General features: G+C 37.9%; 1 protein-coding gene across 1 annotated transcript in view; it reads left to right on the top strand.

Moving 5' to 3' along the window:
• The window catches only part of TRPM6 (transient receptor potential cation channel subfamily M member 6), a 137,852-nt gene that overhangs the window by 12,546 nt on the left and 104,976 nt on the right, over window positions 1–20,330 (top strand). Inside the window, exons 2-4 of the mRNA XM_060014622.1 lie at window positions 6,815–6,894; window positions 9,046–9,084; window positions 15,999–16,176. Of these exons, the coding sequence (XP_059870605.1) occupies window positions 6,815–6,894; window positions 9,046–9,084; window positions 15,999–16,176 (297 nt within the window). The remainder of the gene's footprint in view (window positions 1–6,814; window positions 6,895–9,045; window positions 9,085–15,998; window positions 16,177–20,330) is intronic.

Raw genomic sequence — 20,330 nt, forward strand, 5'->3', positions numbered from 1 at the left:
GAAGGAATGAATGAATGAAGCTATTATTCTTAGCGGTATCAATATTTTAAAGGAAGAGTGGGTAAACTGATATAATATATGCTGCCTATGGGTTCTGGAGGGCTGATAACCACACTCATCATGCTTCAATGACATCTTTGGGAGGAAGGATGTGGTAGGTACTAAAGTCAGCTGTTAAGTTAAAAATGAATGCAGTCAAAATTATCCTTCAAAAGTCCCTTGCATTGCTTAGAAAGAGAAGTACGTGAAGATTTGGTCTCTAGTTGCTTTTTCTCTATGTTGGAACTTTCTTCAGTTGAGCACCAGATTAAATAAGGGATGTTGAAATACCACAGTGCAATCATTGCGATGAGATGGGCAGACTTAAGGCATGCATGTGGGACCTGAGACCAACCAGGAAACAGTAGGTCCTGTCTCTCACTCACACTCAACCCTGTTGCCTATGAAGTCACTTTGGGGCAGTGGTCTTTCATGTGTGGTATCCCTGGGGACTCCTTGGGATCTTTGAGACCCTTTCAAAGGTCCTCAAAATCAAAATTATTACTTTTTTAAAAATATTTATTTATTTATTTATTTATGGCTGTGCCGGGTCTTAGTTGTGGCAGGCAGGATCTACATTGCAGCATGCACACTTCTTAGTAGTGTCACGCAGACTCAGTTGCAGCACGTGGACTCTTAGTTGCGGCATGTATGCGGGATCTAGTTCCCCAACCAGGGATCAAACCCAGGCCCCCTGCGTTGGGAGTGTGGAGACTTACCCACTGGACCACCAGGGAAGTCCCCAAATTATTATTATTGGGTTTTTTTTGGCTGCATTGGGTCCTCGTTGCTGTGCATGGGCTTTCTCTAGTTGGGGCGAGCGGGGCCTACTCTTCGTTGCCGTGCGAGGGCTTCTCATTGCGGTGGCTTCTCTTGTTGAGGAGCACAGACTCTAGGAATGCGGGCTCAGTAGTTATGGCTTGCGGGCTATAGAGTGCAGGCTCATAGCTGTGGCGCACGGGCTTAGTTGCTCCGCGGCATGTGGGATTTTCCGGGACCAGGAATCGAACCTGTGTCCCCTGCACTGGCAGGCGGATTCTTAACAACTGTGCCACCAGGAAAGTCCCCCCAAATTATTTTTATAACGGTACATTATTTCCCTGTTTTACTCATTCTATCATGAGCATACAGTGGAGTTTTCCTGATGTTACATGACAAATCCATAATATCTAAAAAGGCTATTAAAATACTATTTTCTTTTTCCAACTCCATGTCTGTGTGAGGCCAATTCTTTTTATATACTTCAACCAAAAACACTTTGTAACAGATTGAATGCAGAAGCAGATATGAGAATCCAGCTGTCTTAAGCCAGACAAAAATACAATGCTCTTCTCATAAACCTTTTAAAAATATTTTTCGTGAAAAATATTTTATTTATTTTAACATGTAATAGGTTTACCATAATTATTTTTAAATTAACTAATGGGTAAATACTTTAAAAAGTCCCAGTTCTAATTTTGAATACATAAATATTGGTAGCTATACTCTATAAGTGAAAGCTTTCTGGAGGTCCTTGGTAAATTTAATGACTGTGAAGGAGTCCTAAACCCCAAAAGTTTGAGAACTGCTGCTCTTGGGCATAGTATACTCCTGAATGTGGAATGGCATTGATATTGTCCATACTTCAACATTTTATATCTTCTTCTCACCTTTTTCTTCTAGTCCTCTTTCATTCTTTTTTTATTTTCCACTTTTTAAAAATTGAAGTATAGTTGGTTTACAATGCTGTATTAGTTTCAAGTGTACAGCAAAGTGATTCAGCTATACACACACACACACACACACACACACACACACACACACACACACACACACACACACACATATATATGCATGTATTCTTTTTCAGATTCTTTTCCATTATAGATTATTACAGGATATTGAGTACAGTTCCCTGTGCTATATAGTAGGTCCTTGTTATTTACCTATTTTATATATAGTAGTGTGTGTCTGTTAATCCCAAACTCCTAATTTATCCCTCCCACCTCCCCCCAACCCCCGCTATCCCCTTTGGTAACCATAAGTTTGTTTTCTATGTCTGTCAGTCTATTTATATTTTGTAAAAAAATTCATTTGTATCTTTTTTAGATTCTCCATATAAGTGATATCATATAATATTTGTCTTTGTCTGACTGACTTCACTCAATATGATAAGCCCTCTCTCAGTCTTTTAGCAAAGATTTTGAATTTGTCCAAGTTAAATATGTGGTATGTGTCTGCATGGAATTTCAAGAAGCATTGTTCTTTCTGCCGTGTTACACTTAGAAAATGAAACAAGTAATCTTCATTGTACAAATAAAGCTTACTATGGATGACATAAATGAAATTGCCTTTAACCTGTAATTCCTAATAAAGGCTTTATTGTCTCAGAGGATGGTGGGTTTTCTAAAAGTCAGTTATTTGAGTATAGCTCCACTAATAGTGAAGCTTCACTCCAAGAAGTTGTTTTTTAGACTATGTAGTTCACTTGGATGTAGTCCTAGTAAAGTTTTGGATAATTTAACAAGATATTTGTAGCATAAATGAAGACCATCTGTGTACTTGGATAACATATTTGTGGATATTTTGCTGGGTGGAAATTGGAAATTGAGTATATCTAACTTGGAAACCTTAATAGGTTAGAGTGGTTATACAACAAATAGGCCCAGCATTCAGTTAAACTCTGTATTTCACTTTCCACGGGCAGTTGTAAAGAACACCCAAAAGGGAAACCTCCCATTTCCTTTTCCCTTCTTATCAAAATGATTTCACATGATCTGAAATTATAAACATCTTGTTTGCAAGTTTAATTCCCTAGGATACTGAATAAGGCTGAAGCATGTGTGACAGAGGAAAGGATGTCTTCTCATTGCCATTTGAAATTGTGATTTTGGACTAACATAAAGAGGGCTTTCACCAATCTGGGGAGTGGAGGGATGGGGTATGGTATTTTAGTTTGAACTTTTATGATATGCTCTACTAAGTAGGTCACTGTTGAGTTCTTCTAATTCCCCATTAGACTCTGTGGAGAATTCATAAATGTGTTACTCATGTACTCATGAGTTTATATAATCTAAACAGTCATTCTGAAGTTCTAAATGCTTTTGCTCAACAAGGCAGTATACGAAAATTTCATATAAATTTCTCACCTAAACAGGAGAAGTGGCATTTTAGGGAATTGTGAGTTATTTAGTTAACATTCTATTAAAGATGTTACAAAAGAAAAGAAAAAAGAAAAAAGAAATCATTACCAGCAAATAGTGCCCTCTAACTACCCAAAGAGAAGAAAACACGTAAGGTTATTTTGTGTTCTTTATGAAGTACTCCTAAATGCTGCCTTCTGGAAAGATTATTTACCGGAAAACCAGTGAGGTCAACTTGTGGCAGTGTTGGCGAGCCAGATCCTTGGGTTTGGATTATTTTAGGTTTGGATGCCCTTTGCCTGAGACTCTTAATCTTGGATCAAGTGAGTCCCCCAAGGTATCCCTCAGATTGTGGACAAAACCCTGTAGGAGACCCTGAGCTGAGTCTTCAAAGTATACAGGCTGGCTTTGCACTGATGTTTCCCCAGCCAACAGATCGTGCACTGTGGAAATCCATCTGCCTGGCACTCAGTTTGAAGAGGTCCTTGCTCCAAGGGAGGGACTGTGTAGAGAAGATAAAAAATGTCAGTCTGGAGTCTGAAAATATTTTCTCTATTTGATCCATTCTGGTGCTTCCCTGCATGCTATAGATTCCATGAAAAATAAACTAATGCTTATCTTGAAGTAGATTACAATAATGTTAAGGAAAAAACAACTGAATAGGTGCAGTTAAGCATTGTGATTGCTGTGATGTATATTAGAGTGGGGGCTATAAAAAGGAAGTAGTTTCACCTGGAAAAGTATTTTTTAAATGTTAGATTTTTTTAAGTATGGAAAAGTTTTTAAAAAGAAAATAAATTACTTGTTAGCTGTGTGCCCTTCAACCCCCAATCACACAGTCCCCTGGATGTTAAAAAAAAAAATCCATGCACATTTAGAAAGATTTTTTTTTAAATCAAGGAATGCCTGTAAGACTATTCCTTCTCAGAGATTCCCCTGAGAAAGAATCTGTTATCTGGAAACCCTAAAAAGCCCCAGTGTAGAAATACTTTCAGTGACATCAGGAATTAATTCATGTATAGCAACCATTAGAGGATTAGTCTTTGGACATTTCTTTGCTATTCCCCAGCCCTGGGCTTGTATGTAAAATCTGATTATATTTTAGGGTAAGGCAAACTATTTGTGCCAACACAGCCTGAGACCAACACTATTTCCCTTCTTTATCCTCTGCCTTTCCCTTCCCCAAATAACAACCACAGTTAAAACACAACTCTCCTGCCCCAGTATATAAAAAACACCCAGTCTCTAAAGACTGTCATGATAGTTGCAGAAATGACATATTCTCTGCCGTCAATGACAATGTGCTGCTCCAAGTGGCAAACACATGTTGAGTATTTGGCCTCAATAGATTTGGGCTATTGAATCAGAACTAACAAACATATGGTTCCTAATAGTTCTCTGTTGAACTGAACATGGGGGGACCTCTTCCATATGTGCTGAAGAGTATATTGCAAAGGCTACCATTATGAGGTAGGGGGAAAAAGTAAAGTTCTAAATTGAAGAATTGTTTGAAACACTTGCAAATTAAGCCTGCTTTTCTTTTCCTGTAGTTTTGAGATAAGATATGGGAGTTGCAGGAGGAATGTTTCCATGTTCTTGTTATGGCACAGGTTTCCTGTTTACACCCTTGGAGAGAAAATTGTATACATGGATTCTTGAAGTTCTATTTTAAGTGTGTTCATTTTGTTGCTCATTCAACAATCATTGGGTTGGGCCCTGGGGCAACAGAAATGACTGGCATGGGGCCTGTAGGAGCTGGAGTCTAGTGGGGGAAAATGGACCCATAAAAGTCATTCGTTTGAAATATGAGAGGTCATAGGAGGGAGATTTGGAGGTCAGGAAGTATTTTTCTATGAAAAAAATACATCAAAGTTAAGTTCCCATGGTACCAACCAGAAAGCTAATTTTTACCTTTGATATTACCAATAATAATAACTAAGCTTTACTGAGCCCGAGTAAGTCCCAGGGAGAAATCCAAGCCTTAATTCCTTTCAGTAGCCCAACAGCCGGTATTACTGTTATTATCTCCTTTTTAATAGATGGGAAAACAGGCCTGAAGAAAGTAATTTGCCCACATCATTCTACTAGATTCAGCTGTCTAGCCTTTTAAAAGAAGGGAGTGGTTGAGCATAGCTTGCTTCATTTGTATACATAGGCTGCTAAATTAGGGACCCTTTTTGGAGCTGGTTTTTTAAAATTAATTAATTAATTATGGCTGCACCGGGTCTTAATTGCGGCATGTGGACTCAGTTGTGGCATGCGGACTCTTAGTTGCAGCACACATGCAGGATCTGGTTCCCTAACCAGGGACTGAACCTGGGCACCCTGCATTGCGAGTGTGGAGTCTTACCCAATGGACCACCATGGAAGTCCCTGGAGCCTTTTTTTTTTTTTTTTTGCGGTACGCGGGCCTCTCACTGTTGTGGCCTCTCCCGTTGCGGAGCACAGGCTCCGGACGCGCACGCTCAGCGGCCATGGCTCACGGGCCCAGGGGCTCCGCGGCATGTGGGACCTTCCCGGACCGGGGCACGAACCTGTGTCCCCTGCATCGGCAGGTGGACTCTTAACCACTGCGCCACCAGGGAAGCCCCCTGGAGCCATTTTTAATAGGTAAATGTTACACATGAAGTTTAATGATATCAATTTGTTAACCGTTTCCTTCTTTTTATTCTAAGTTCCTTCAGAGTAAGAACTTTGTCTTATTTGCCATAGAATTCCCAGCATGCCATATGGAGGCCTATTTCAACATATTTGTTGAATGAATTCAGATATTTTGAAATTCAGCCAATGGTAAGCCATGCTTATACAATGTGTATCAAATTGTCAACCTAAATAAAGAGGTAAACTGAGGCAAGCCTGAATGATCAGAAATTGAGTTTATTCAGGAATAGCAGAGGAATTGAATTTGGGAAATGAATGCTGTAGCAAGCTACAGGCGAGTCTGTTGAGGGTTTGGGGCAGGGAGTGCAAAGAGGGAGACATCCAGCCAGTGTCTAAGCAGTAAATTCATTGTCTTGAGGATGGAGAGAGATTCTTGGCATATGGTTATTGGTCAGGAAATAAGTCTCGTCTTCTGTGAATCAGGCATTTATGGGAAATCAGTTTCTCAGTTAAGTTCCCTTCTGAGGGCACACGTGTGATATTCTCCATTACATATCCTCCAGATTTGTTGTAGATTGAACTCTTTTACAGAATCTTGCTGAGGTTACATCTCTCCTCTGACACTCTTTCCAGCTTCCTGTCGAATCTTAGCCAAAGTGGGACTTTATAAGTGAGAATTCTGAAGTTTGAGAGCTTAATATTCACTCTGTAGGGTTATGGTACAAGATTTAAAAGTGACTTCTGGCAGAATTAAGAGAATGCTTCTGCTATATCTTTACTTCCTTGGTAGAGTTTTGTGCATTTAGGGATCTTTCACTTAAAATGAGATTGTGGACCAATTAACTTTGTGAATATTTTTGTGTTCACATTGGCTTATTTGTGTCTATGTTGTCTGTAATAGAACCTAATAAATGCTTAGGGGTTTGGGGCTGGTCTTGGCATTTTAATTAGGGTCTATTATATTTAAGTATATCTTGCCTACCTGGACTACTGTGGTTATACTGTGTTTTCATTTAATGAGACTATGAAAATAATGACATTTTTCTATCCAGTCCCAGAAATCCTGGATTGAAGGAGTGTTCAACAAGAGAGAATGTAACAAAATCATACCCAGCTCAAAGGACCCTCACAGGTACAATTTTTAATTACATTTTTCTTTTTAAAGCAACAGTACTTGGAGGACTGTTTACTGAAATTTAGAGATATGATTGTTTGCCCTGTGGAGCCACTGTTAATATTGTGGTAGATTTCACTCTGCTGCTTTATCTTTGATGTTCCTGTTCCTCTTCCTGGGAGGATAGATACCAGGGAAATATCTAGTGCTACATCCATTCCACCGGGTTTGGATAAAAAATTTACAACTTTTGAGTATTGAATATTCAAAATAGTGTGACTTCCTTATCCCCGAGTGTCTGTGAATGTAGTAACTGGGATATTTCAGGACTCCATGCTCAGATTATGCAAACAGTTAATTTTTTCCTCCTGCAGGCTTTTTGCTTAAGCAGATAATGGGCAGCAGAATGGAATGATTTGCATTTGATTATTCTGAGTTCTTGACAACCCTTTGGAAGTTCTACTTGTAGAACAAAGTTCAAAACAGCAGCCAGTGAAAGATAGAGGAAGAGAGGTCTATGGAAAATTCCCCAGGGTAATCGGGTCCATGAAATTAAGATTGGGTAGCATTGCCCTGGGGGAAAAGAATTAAAAGGAAAGGAAAATAGGAGAGCAGTATTTTAATTAGGGGGACCACTCTATTTTTAGATTCTGCTGAGCCTTTGGCCTTACATTCATTTGAAGTTTAGAAATCACAGCTGTATGCTCATGAAAGGTAGCAGGTGAGGCCACTGAAATTCTAGTTCTTTGGGGATGATGACTAAAATAGTGTTCTTTGCCTTTGTTAAATATTTACTAGTCCCACCCTCTTTGAGTTACCTGTGGCTTGTAAGCCGCGTGATTGGAAATCCTCATTTTACCTGCTTATAAAATGTTTACAGAATAAAAAGGCAGGGTAACCTTGTTTTTTCCCTTCATCTTTTATGAGATTTTGTAATATGATAGTGGCTGCAGTAGAAGGCACATTGAGCTCAGGTGGCTTCCACTGCTCTGTAAATGGAAAATCATCTTCACAGTCACCTTGAACCTCATGAAAAGTGGTAAACTATAGGTCATTAGCCCACAGACTCAAGAAGAGTATCAGTGATCATAATTCCATGAATGGTCGAAGCTATACTACTTTTTATGGGAAAAAAGCAGTCTCTCTTATTTTGTGATTGTAAAAAATGGATGGATGACTATGGCTATTCCTTCCATGCCAGCCTTTTTCTTAGATCCTAGTAAGATTCTCAAAACTGTGGCTTTCATGCAGTTTTCTTCCTTATGGAACACAGCAAAAGAGTGGTAGTTCACTATTTTAAATTTAGATGAAGGTTTGTCTTTTACTGATTCTTTTTGTAGCTCCTAATAAGAAACAAATCTGATAGACTTGTTTACAACGTCTTTTTCTTTCACATTTGGAACTTGTCGAAGTGAAGCTTCTGAGAAAAAAGATTTCTAAAAGGCTGGGGACAGGAAGAAGTGAAAGACCTGAATATTCATCTCTGAATAATTTAGAATGATTGATTCTATGAACACTACCTTTTCTTCCATTATTTTACTTAGATTTCTTTTCTAGTTAAAACTTCTTCACACTTAAAATATGATCATTGATAATCATAATGCTAACTCCCAAATCCAGAAGGCTTTTTTGAATCATAAGAAAGAGATTAATAAATATAATTATTATAATCATACCAACTGTTCCTCAGTTTGATAGTGTTTTAGGGTTTTAAAATTGTATATGTATGTTTTCTTACTTAATTCTCAGGAATTCTGTGTTATCTTCATAGTATAATAACAATAGCCACCATTTTTATACATCCTGCAATGTACCAGATACTATAAGACACTTTACATATATTATCACTCTTAATCATTTTAATAACTGTATGGTTCAGATATTATTTTCAGATGTGAAAACTGGGGCTTAGAGGAATTGTTAAATCATTGAGATTTAAATCCAGGTATTTTGGTTCCAAACTCAGTATTCTGTTAATTAGATCATAGTTGCTGCAATGTAATTCTATATGGTAAATGACATCTGGGAATATTTGGGAGATGATGTATGAGTACTCAGTAAACCCTGATTTCCAGATTATGGAAGATTAACAGATATTTACTGAATAAGCATTAAATATGTTTTCAAATATATTAATAAACTAACAGTGGTTTTATTTCTTTAATTAAGATGTACTGCAGGATGCCAGGTTTGTCAGAATTTAATCAGGTAAGACAAATAAACAGTTCTATGTTTATATATTTCTCTGAAGTTGCATCTATTTTTTTGCATTAATTAACAGTCCTTCCTTTTGATGTGCATCTTACATTTCACATGAGGATTTTTCTTAATCTTCTTAAGTATTAAGATTTTTTTTTTTGTGGTACGCGGGCCTCTCACTGTCGCGGCCTCTCCCGTTGTGGAGCAGAGGCTCCGGACGCGCAGGCTCAGCGGCCATGGCCCACGGGCCCAGCCGCTCCGCAGCATGTGGGATCCTCCCGGACCGGGGCACGAACCCGCGCCCCCTGCATCGGCAGGCGGACTCCCAACCACTGCGCCACCAGGGAAGCCCAAGATTTTTTTTAAATTTAATTTTATTTATTTCTTATACAGCAGGTTCTTAGTAGTTATCTCTTTTATACATATTAGTGAATACATGTCAATCCCAATCTCCCAATTCATGCCACCACCACCACACACCCCCACACTTTCCCCGCTTGGTGTCCATACATTTGTTCTCTACATCTGTGTCTCTATTTCTGCCCTGCAAACCAGTTCATCTGCACCATTTTTCTAGGTTTCACATATATGCGTTAATATATGATATTTGTTTTTCTCTTTCTGACTTACTTCACTCTGTATGACAGACTCTAGATCCATCCACTTCTCTACAAATGACCCAATTTCATTCCTTTTTATGGCTGAGTAATATTCCATTGTATATATGTACCACATCTTTATCTATTCATCTGTCGATTGGCATTTAGGTTGCTTCCATGACCTGGCTATTGTAAAAAGAGCTGCAATGAACATTGGGGTGCATGTGTCTTTTTGAATTATGGTTTTCTCTGGGTATATGCCCAGTAGTGGGATTGCTGGGTCATATGGTAATTCTATTTTTAGTTTTTTAAGGAACCTCCATGCTGTTCTCCATAGTGGATGTATCAATTTACATTCCCACCAACAGTGCAAGAGGGTTCCCTTCTCTCCACATCCTCTCCAGCATTTGTTATTTGTACATTTTTTGATGATGCCCATTCTAACTGGTGTGAGGTGATACCTCATTGTAGTTTAGATGTGCATTTCTCTAATAATTAGTGATGTTGAGCAGCTTTTCATGTGCTTCTTGGCCATCTGTATGTCTTCTTTGGAGGAACGTCTGTTTAGGTCTTCTGCCCATTTTTCGATTGGGTTGTTTGTTTTTTTTAAATATTGAGCTGTTTATATATTTTGGAGGTTAATCCTTTGTCCATTGATTCATTTGCAAATAATTTTCTCCCATTCTGAGGGTTGTCTTTTCGTCTTGTTTGTAGTTTCCTTTGCTTTGCAAAAGCTTTTAAGTTTCTTTAGGTCCCATTTGTTTATTTTTGTTTTTATTTCAATTAATCTAGGAGGTAGATCAAAAAAATCTTGCTGTGATTTATGTCAAAGAGTGTTCTTCCTATGTTTTCTTCTAAGAGTTTTATAGTGTCCAGTCTTACATTTCAATCTCTAATCCATTTTGAATTTGTTTTTGTATATGGTGTTAGGGAGTGTTCTAATTTCATTCTTTTACATGTAGCTGTCCAGTTTTCCGAGCACCACTTATTGAAGAGACTGTCTTTTCTCCATTGTATATCCTTGCCTCCTTTCTCATAAATTAGTTGACCATAGGTGCATGGGTTTATCTCTGGGCTTTCTATGCTATTCCATTGATCTGTATTTCTGTTTTTGTGCTAGTACCATATTGTCTTGATTACTATAGCTTTGCAGTATAGTCTGAAGTCATGGAGTCTGATTCCTCCAGCTCTATTTTTTTCCCTCAAGACTGCATTGGCTATTTGGGGTCTTTTGTGTCTCCATACAAATTTTAAGATTTTTTGTTCTAGTTCTGTAAAAAATGCCATTGGTAATTTGATAAGGATTGCACTGAATCTGTAGATTGCTTTGGGTAGTATAGTCATTTTCACAGTATTGATTCTTCCAATCCAAGAACATGGTACGTCTCTCCATCTGTTTGTATCATCTTTAATTTCTTTCATCAGTGTCTGATAGTTTTCTGCATAAAGGTATTTTGTCTCCTTAGGGAGGTTTATTCCTACGTTTTTTATTCTTTTTGTTGCAGTGGTAAATGGGAGTATGTCCTTAATTTCTCTTTCAGATTTTTCATCATTAGTGTATAGGAATGCAAGAGATTCCTGTGCATTAATTTTGTATCCTGCAACTTTACCAAATTCATTGATTAGCTCTAGTAGTTTTCTCGTGGCATCTTTAGGATTCTCTATGTATAGTATCATGTCCTCTGGAAACAGTGACAGTTTTTCTTCTTCTTTTCCAATTTGTATTCCTTTTATTTCTTTTTCCTCTCTGCTTGCCATGGCTAGGACTTCCAAAACTATGTTAAATAATAGTGGTGAGAGTGGACATCCTTGTCTTGTTCCTGATCTTAGAGGAAATGGTTTCAGTTTTCCACCACTGAGGATGATGTTTGCTGTGGGTTCGTCATATATGGCCTTTATTATGTTGAGGGAGGTTCCCTCTATGTCCACTTTCTGGAGAGCTTTTATCATAAATGGGTGTTGAATTTTGTCAAAAGGTTTTTCTGCATCTATTGAGATGATCATATGGTTTTTATTCTTCAATTTGTTAATAGTGTATCACGTTGATTAATTTGAGTATATTGAAGAATCCATGCGTCCCTGGGATAAATCCCACTTGATCATGGTGTATGATCCTTTTAATGTGTTGTTGGATTCTGTTTGCTGGTATTTTGTTGAGGATTTTTGCATCTATATTCATCAGTGATATTGATCTATAATTTTCTTTTTTTGTAGTATCTTTTTCTGGATTTGGTATCAGGGTGATGGTGGCCTCATAGAATGAGTTTGGGAGTGTTCCTTCCTCTGCAGTTTTTTGGAAGAATTTGAGAAGGATGGGTGTTAGCTTGTCTCTAAATGTTTGATAGAATTCACCTGTGAAGCCATCTGGTCCGAGACTTTTGTTTGTTGGAAGATTTTAATCACAGTTTCAATTTCAGTGCTTGTGATTGTTCTGTTCATATTTCCTATTTCTTTCTGGTTCAGTCTTGGAAACTTGTGCTTTTTTAAGAATTTGTCCATTTCTTCCAGGTTGTCCATTTTATTGGCATAGAGTTGCTTGTGGTATTCTCTTAGGATGCTTTGTATTACTGCGGTGTCTGTTGTAACTTTTCCTTTTTCATTTCTAATTTTATTGATTTGAGTCCTCTCCCTCTTTTTCTTGATGAGTTTGGCTAATGTTTTATCAATTTTGTTTATCTTCTCAAAGAACCATCTTTTAGTTTTATTGATCATTGCTACTGTTTTCTTTGTTTCTATTTCATTTATTTCTGCTGTGATCTTTATCATTTCTTTCTTTCTACTAACTTTGGGTTTTGTTTGTTCCTCTTTCTCTAGGTTTTTTCAGTGTAAGGTTAGATTGTTTATTTGAGATTTTTCTTGTTTCTTGAGGTAGGCTTGTATAGCTATAAACTTCCCTCTTAGAACTGCTTTTGCTGCATCCCATAGGTTTTGGATCGTCGTATTTTCATTGTAATTTGTCTCTAGGTATTTTTTGATTTCTTCAGTGATCTCTCGGTTATTTAGTAACGTTTAGCCTCCATGTGCTAGTGTTTTTTATGTTTTTTTCCCTGGAATTGATTTCTAATCTCATAGCATTGTGGTCAAAAAAGATGCTTGATATGAATTCACTTTTCTTAAATTTACTGAAGCTTGATTTTTGACCCAAGATGTGATCTATCCTGGAGAATGTTCCATGTGCATTTGAAAAGAAAGTGTAATCTGCTGTTTTTGGATGGAATGTCCTATAAATATCAATTAAATCTATCTGGTCTATTGTGTCATTTCAAGCTTGTGTTTCCTTATTAATTTTCTATTTGGATGATCTTTCTATTGGTGTAAGTGAGGCGTTAAAGTCCCCCACTATTATTGTGTTGCTGTCAATTTCCTCTTTTAGCGCTGTTAGCCGTTGCCTTATGTATTGAGGTGTTCCTATGTTGGGTACATATATACTTATAATTGTAATATCTTCTTCCTGGATTAATCCCTTGATCATTATGCAGTGTCCTTCCTTGTCTCTTGTAACATTCTTTATTTTAAAGTCTATTTTATATGATATGAGTACTCCTCCTCCAGCTTTCTTTTGATTTCCGTTTGCATGGAATGCGTTATTCCATCCCCTCACTTTCAGTCTGTATGTGTCCCTAGGTCTGAAGTGGGTCTCTTGTAGACAGCATACACATGGGTTTTGTTTTTGTATCCATTCACTGAGCCTGTATCTTTTGGTTGGAGCTTTTAATCCATTCATGTTTAAGGTACTTATCGATATGTATGTTCGTATTCCCATTTTCTTAATTGTTATGTTTTTTTTTTTTTTGCTGTACATGGGCCTCTCACTGTTGTGGCTTCTCCCGTTGCGGAGCACAGGCTCCAGACGCGCAGGCTCAGTGGCCATGGCTCATGAGCCTAGCCGCTCCACGGCATGTGATATCTTCCTGGACCAGGGCACGAACTCGTGTCCCCTGCATCGGCAGGCGGACTCTCAACCACTGCGCCACCAGGGAAGCCCATGGGTTTGTTCTTGTAGGTCTTTTTCTTCTCTTGTGTTTCCCACTTAGAGAAGTTCCTTTAGCATTTGTTGTAAAGCTGGTTTGGTGGTGCTGAGTTCTCTTAGCATTTGCTTGTCTGTAAAGCTTTTGATTTCTCCATTGAATCTGAATGAGATCCTTGCTGGGTAGAGTAATCTTGGTTGTAGGTTCTTCCCTTTCATCACTTTAAACATATCATGCCACTTCCTTCTGGCTTGTAGAGTTTCTGCTGAGAAATCAGCTGTTACCCTTGTGGGAGTTCCCTTGTATGTTATTTGTTGTTTTTACCTTGTTGCTTTCAATAATTTTTCTTTGTCTTTAATTTTTGTCAATTTGATTACTATGTGTCTCGGCGTGTTTTTCCTTGGGTTTATCCTGTATGGGACTCTCTGTGCTTCCTGTACTTGGGTGGCTATTTCCTTTCCCATGTTAGGGAAGTTTTTGACTATAATCTCTTCAAATATTTTCTCAGGTCCTTCTGTCTCTCTTCACCTTCTGGGACCCCTAATGTGAATGTTGTTGCATTTAATGTTGTCCCAGAGATCTCTTAGGCTGTCTTCATTTCTTTTCATTCTTTTTTCTTTATTCTGTTCCACGGCAGTGAATTCCACCATTCTGTCTTCCAGGTCACTTATCTGTTCTTCTGCCTCAGTTATTCTGCTATTGGTTCCTTCTAGTGTATTTTTCATTTCAGTTATTTATTGTTCATCTCTGTTTGTTTGTTCTTTAATTCTTCTAGGTCTTTGTAAAACATTTCTTGTTTCTTCTTGATCTTTGCCTCCATTCTTTTTCCGAGGTCCTGGATCATGTTCACTATCATTATTCTGAATTCTTTTTCTGGAAGGTTGCATCTCTCCACTTCATTTACTTGTTTTTCTGGGGTTTTGTCTTGTTTCTTCATCTGGTACATAGCCTTCTGCCTTTTCATCTTGTCTGTCTCTATATGAATGTGGTTTTTGTTCCATAGGCTGCAGGATTGTAGTTCCTCTTGCTTCTGCTGTCTGCCCTCTGGTGGATGAGGCTGTCTAAGAGGCTTGTGCAAGTTTCCTGATGGGAGGGACTGGTGGTGGGTAGAGCTGGCTGTTGCTCTGGTGGGCAGAGTTCAGTAAAACTTTAATCCACTTGTCTGATCATGGGTGGGGCTGGGTTCCCTCCCTGTTGGTAAGCAATCAAACAGGCCTGAGGTGACCCAACACTGGAGGCTACCCGGCTCTTTGTGGGGGCTAATGGCAGACTCTGGGAGGGCTCACGCCAAGGAGTACTTCCCAGAACTTCTGCTTGCAGTGTCCTTGTCCTCACGGTGAGCCACAGCCACCCCCTGCCTCTGCAGGAGACCCTCCAACAGTAGCAGGTAGGTCTGTTTCAGTCTCCTATGGGGTCACTGCTCCTCCCCTAGGTCCTGATGCGCACACTACTTTGTGTGTGCCCTCTAAGAGTGGAGTCTCTGTTTCCCCCAGTCCTGTTGAAGTCCTGCAGTCAAATACCACTACCCTTCAAAGTCTGATTCTCTAGGAATTCCTTCTTACATTGCCAGACCCCAAGTTTGGGAAGCCTGACGTGGGGCTCAGAACCTTCACTCCAGTGGGTGGACTTCTGTGGTATAAGTGTTCTCCAGTTTGTGAGTCACCCACCCAGCAGTTACGGGATTTGATTTGATTGTGACTGCGCCCCTCCTACCATCTCATTGTGGCTTCTCCTTTGTCTTTGGATGTGTGGTATCTTTTTTGGTGAGTTCCAGTGTCTTCCTGTCAATGATTGTTCACAATATTATATTTTAAAAATAGTTTTTGAGCTATAATTGACATAGACTGCACATATTTAAAATACACAATTTGATGTTTGTTTTTGTTTTCTTTACTATTTTAATCATTTTTAAGAGTACAGTTCATTAGTGTTAAGTATATTCCCATTGTTGTGTTGTGGATCTACAGAACTTTTTATCTTGCAAAATTGAATGTGTATACTACATTTTGTTCATCCATCCATCTATTGATGAATACATGGGTTGCTGCTACCACTTGGCTGTTGTGAATAACGCTGCTATGAACATGGATGTGTAAGAGATTTGTAGTGTTTTCTTAAAACATCCCCAGAATGACTCTAATGTGTAGCCAAGGGAGAGAAGCAGTGAGAATGTTTTTAAACTTAGAAAACAACCCAGTGTTGGAAATCAAATATAAATCTCAGTGTGAAGTTTTAAAACTTGTTAATACATGTCATCTTTATATTACCCTAGGAACATGTAGAAACATTACATCTATTTTCTATTCTGAAATTGTGTGTTTTCTATTTTGAAATTGGTATTCATCCCAAATTTAAGGTGTTACTGTGGGCGATTGATTAGAGACCATTATGGGATAGATGAAGCCTGGACCATCTCAGCTGCCAACGATAGTGAAAATGAACAATGGTCTGTTGAAAAGCACACAATGAAAAGCTCTACAGATACCTTTGGCACGATTAACTTCCAAGATGGAGAGCACACCCACCATTCAAAGGTTTGCTAGTAACCTACATTATTTTGCTGATTTTTTTAATATCTTTATTGGAGTATAATTGCTTTACAATGGTGTGTTAGTTTCTGCTTTATAACAAAGTACATCAACTATACATATATCCTCATATCTCCACCCTTTTACGTCTCCCTCCCACCCTCCCTATCCCACCCCTCTAGATGGTCACAAAGTACCGAGCTGATCCCCCTGTGCTATGCAGCTGCTTCCCAATAGCTATCTATTTTACATTTGGTAGTGTATATATGTCCATGCCACTCTCTCACTTTGTCTCAGCTTACCCTCTCCCCACCCCGTGTCCTCAAGTCCATTCTCTATGTCCGCGTCTTTATTCCTGTCCTGCCCACAGGTTCTTCAGACCTTTTTTATTTTTTTAGATTCCATATATATGTGTTAGCATTTGTTTTTCTCTTTCTGACTTACTTCACTCTGTATGACAGACTCTAGGTCCATCCACCTCACTACAAATAATTCAGTTTTGCTTCTTTTTATGGCAGAGTAATATTCCACTGTATATATGTGTCACATCTTCTTTATCCATTCATCTGTCAATGGACACTTAGGTTGCTTCCCTGTCCTGGCTATTGTAAATAGAGCTGCAATGAACATTGTGGTACATGACTCTTTATGAATTATGGTTTTCTCAGGGTATATGCCCAGTAGTGGGATTGCTGGGTCATATGGTAGTTCTATTTTTAGTTTTTTAAGGAACCTCCATACTGTTCTCCATACTGGCTGTATCAATTTACATTCCCATCAACAGTGCAAGAGGGTTTGCTTTTCTCCACACCCTCCCCAGGATTTATTGTTTGTAGATTTTTTGATGATGGCCATTCTAACTGGTGTGAGGTGATACCTCATTTTAGTTTTGACTTGCATTTCTCTAACGATTAGTGATGTTGAGCATCCTTTCATATGTTTGTTGGCAATCTGTATATCTTCTTTGGAGAAATATCTGTTTAGGTCTTCTACCTATTTTTGGATTGGGTTTTTGGTTTTTTTTTTGATATTGAGCTGCATGAGCTGCTTGTAAATTTTGGAGATTAATCCTTTGTCAGTTGCTTCATTTGCAAATATTTTCTCCCATCTGAGGGTTGTCTTTTCGTCTTGTTTATGGTTTCCTTTACTATGCAAAAGCTTTTAAGTTTCATTAGGAGCCATGTGTTTATTTTTGTTTTTATTTGGATTTCTCTAGGAGGTGAGTCAAAAGGATCTTGCTGTGATTTATGTCTAAGTGTTCTGCCGATGTTTTCCTCTAAGAGTGTTATAGCGTCTCGTGTTACATTTAGGTGTTTAATCCATTTTGAGTTTATTTTTGGGTATGGTGTTAGGGAGTGTTCTAATTTCATTCTTTTACATGTAGCTGTCCAGTTTTCCCAGCACCACTTATTGAAGAGGCTGTCTTTTCTCCGTTGTATATTCTTACCTCCTTTATCAAAAATAAGGTGACCATAGGTGTGTGGGTTTATCTCTGGGCTTTCTATCCCATTCCATTGATCTATAGTTCTATTTTTGTGGCAGTACAATACTGTCTTGATTACTGTAGCTTTGTAGTATAGTCTGAGGTCTGGGAGCCTGATTCCTCTAGCTCCGTTTTTCTTTCTCAAGATTGCTTTGGCTGTTTGGGGTTTTTGTGTTTCCACACAAATTGTGAAATTTTTTGTTCTAGTTCTGTGAAAAATACCATTGGTAGTTTGATAGGGATTGCAATGAATCTGTAGATTGCTTTGGGTAGTATAGCAATTTTCACAATGTTGATTCTTCCAATCCAAGAACATGGGATATCTCTCCACCTGTTTGTATCATCTTTAATTTCTTTCATCAGTGTCTTATAGTTTTCTGCATACAGGTCTTTTGTCTCCTTAGGTAGGTTTATTCCTAGGTATTTTATTCTTTTTATTGCAATGGTAAATGGGAGTGTTTCCTTAATTTCTCTTCCAGATTTTTCATCATTAGTGTATAAGAATGCAAGAGATTTCTTTGTATCCTTCTACTTTACCAAATTCATTGATTAGCTCTAGTGGTTTTCTGGTAGATTCTTTAGGATTCTCTATATATAGTATCATGTCATCTGTGAACAATGACAGCTTTTCCTCTTTTCCGATTTGGATTCCTTTTCTTTCTATTTCTTCTCTGATTGCAATGGCTAAAACTTCCAACAGTATGTTGAATAATAGTGAGAGTGGACAACCTTGTCTTATTCCTGATGTTAGAGGAAATAGTTTCTGTTTTTAACCACTGAGAACAATGTTGGCTATGGGTTTGTCATATATGGCCTCTGTTATGTTGAGATAAGTTCCCTCTGTGCCTACTTTCTGGAGGGTTTTTATTTTAAATGTGTGTTGAATTTTGTTGAAAGCTTTTTCTGCATCTATTGAGATGATCATATGTTTTTTCTCCTTCAATTTGTTAATGTGGTGTATCACATTGATTGATTTGCATATATTGAAGAATCCTTGCCTTCCTGGGATAAACCCCACTTGATCATGGTGTATGATCCTTTTAATGTGCTGTTGGATTCTGTTTGCTAGTATTTTGTTGAGGATTTTTGCACCTTTGTTCATCAGTAATATTGGCCAGTAGTTTTCTGTCCTTGTGACATCGTTGTTGGTTTTGGTATCAGGGTGATGGTGGTCTTGTAGAATGAGTTTGGGAGTGTTCCTCCCTCTGGTATATTTTGAAAGAGTTTGAGAAGGATAGGTGTTAGCTCTTCTCTAAATGTTTCATAGAATTCACCTGTAAAGCCATCTGATCCTGGTCTTTTGTTGGAAGATTTTTATTCACAGTCTCAACTTCAGTCCTTGTGATTGGTCTGTTTATATTTTCTATTTCTGCCTGGTTCAGTCTTGGAAAGTTGTGCTTTTTTAAGAATTTGTCCATTTCTTCCAGGCTGTCCATTTTATTGGCATATATTTGCTTGTAGTAATCTCTCATGATCCTTTGTATTTCTGCAGTGTCAGTTGTTAGTTCTCCTTTTTCATTTCTAATTCTGTCGATTTGAGTCTTCTTCCTTTTTTTTCTTGGTGAGTCTGGCTAATGGTTTATCAATTTTGTTAATCTTCTCAAAGAACCAGCTTTTAGTTTTATTGATATTTGCTGTTGTTTCCTTCATTTCTTTTTCCTTCATTTCTGATCTGATCTTTATGATTCCTTTCCTTCTACTAACTTTGGGTTTTTTATTTTTCTTCTTTCTCTAATTGCTTTAGCTTTAAGGTTAGGTTGTTTATTTGAGATGTTTCTTGTTTCTTGAGGTAGGATTGTATTGCTATAAACTTCCCTCTTAGAACTGCTTTTGCTGCATAGCATAGGTTTTGGGCCATCATGTTTTCATTGTCATTTGTTTCTAGGTATTTTTTGATTTCCTCTTTGATTTCTTCAGTGATTTCTTAGTTATTTACTAGTGTATTGTTTAGCCTCCATGTATTTGTATTTTTTACAGATTTTTTCCTGTAATTGATATCTAGTCTCATAGCGTTGTGGTCAGAAAAGATACTTTATATGATTTTAATTTTCTTAAATTTACCAAGGCTTGATTTGTGACCCAAGATATGATCTATCCTGGAGAATGTTCCATGAGCACTTGAGCAGAAAGTGTATTCTGTTGTTTTTGGATGGAATTCCCTATAAATATCAATTAAGTCCATGTTGTTTAATGTATCTTTTAAAGCTTGTGTTTCCTTATTTATTTTCATTTTGGATGATCTGTCCACTGGTGAAAGTGGGGTGTTAAAGTCCCCTATTATGATTGTGTTACTGTTGATTTCCCCTTTTATGGCTGTTAGCATTCGCCTACATATTGAGGTGCTTCTATGTTTGGTTCATAAATATTTACAATTGTTATATCTTCTTCTTGGATTGATCCCTTGATCATTATGTAGTGTCTTTCTTTGTCTCTTGTAATAGTCTTTATTTTAAAGTCTATTTTGTCTGATGAGAGAATATGCTACTCCAGCTTTCTTTTGATTTCCATTTGCATGGAATATCTTTTTCCATCCCCTCACTTTCAGTCTGTATGTGTCCCTAGGTCTGAAGTGGGTCTCTTGTAGACAGTATATATACTGGTCTTGTTTTTGTATCCATTCAGCCAGTCTATGTCTTTTGGTTGGAGCATTTAATCCATTTACATTTAAGGTAGTTAT

Source organism: Delphinus delphis, chromosome 6 (genome assembly GCF_949987515.2).
Source record: "Delphinus delphis chromosome 6, mDelDel1.2, whole genome shotgun sequence".
Lineage (NCBI taxonomy): Eukaryota > Metazoa > Chordata > Mammalia > Artiodactyla > Delphinidae > Delphinus > Delphinus delphis.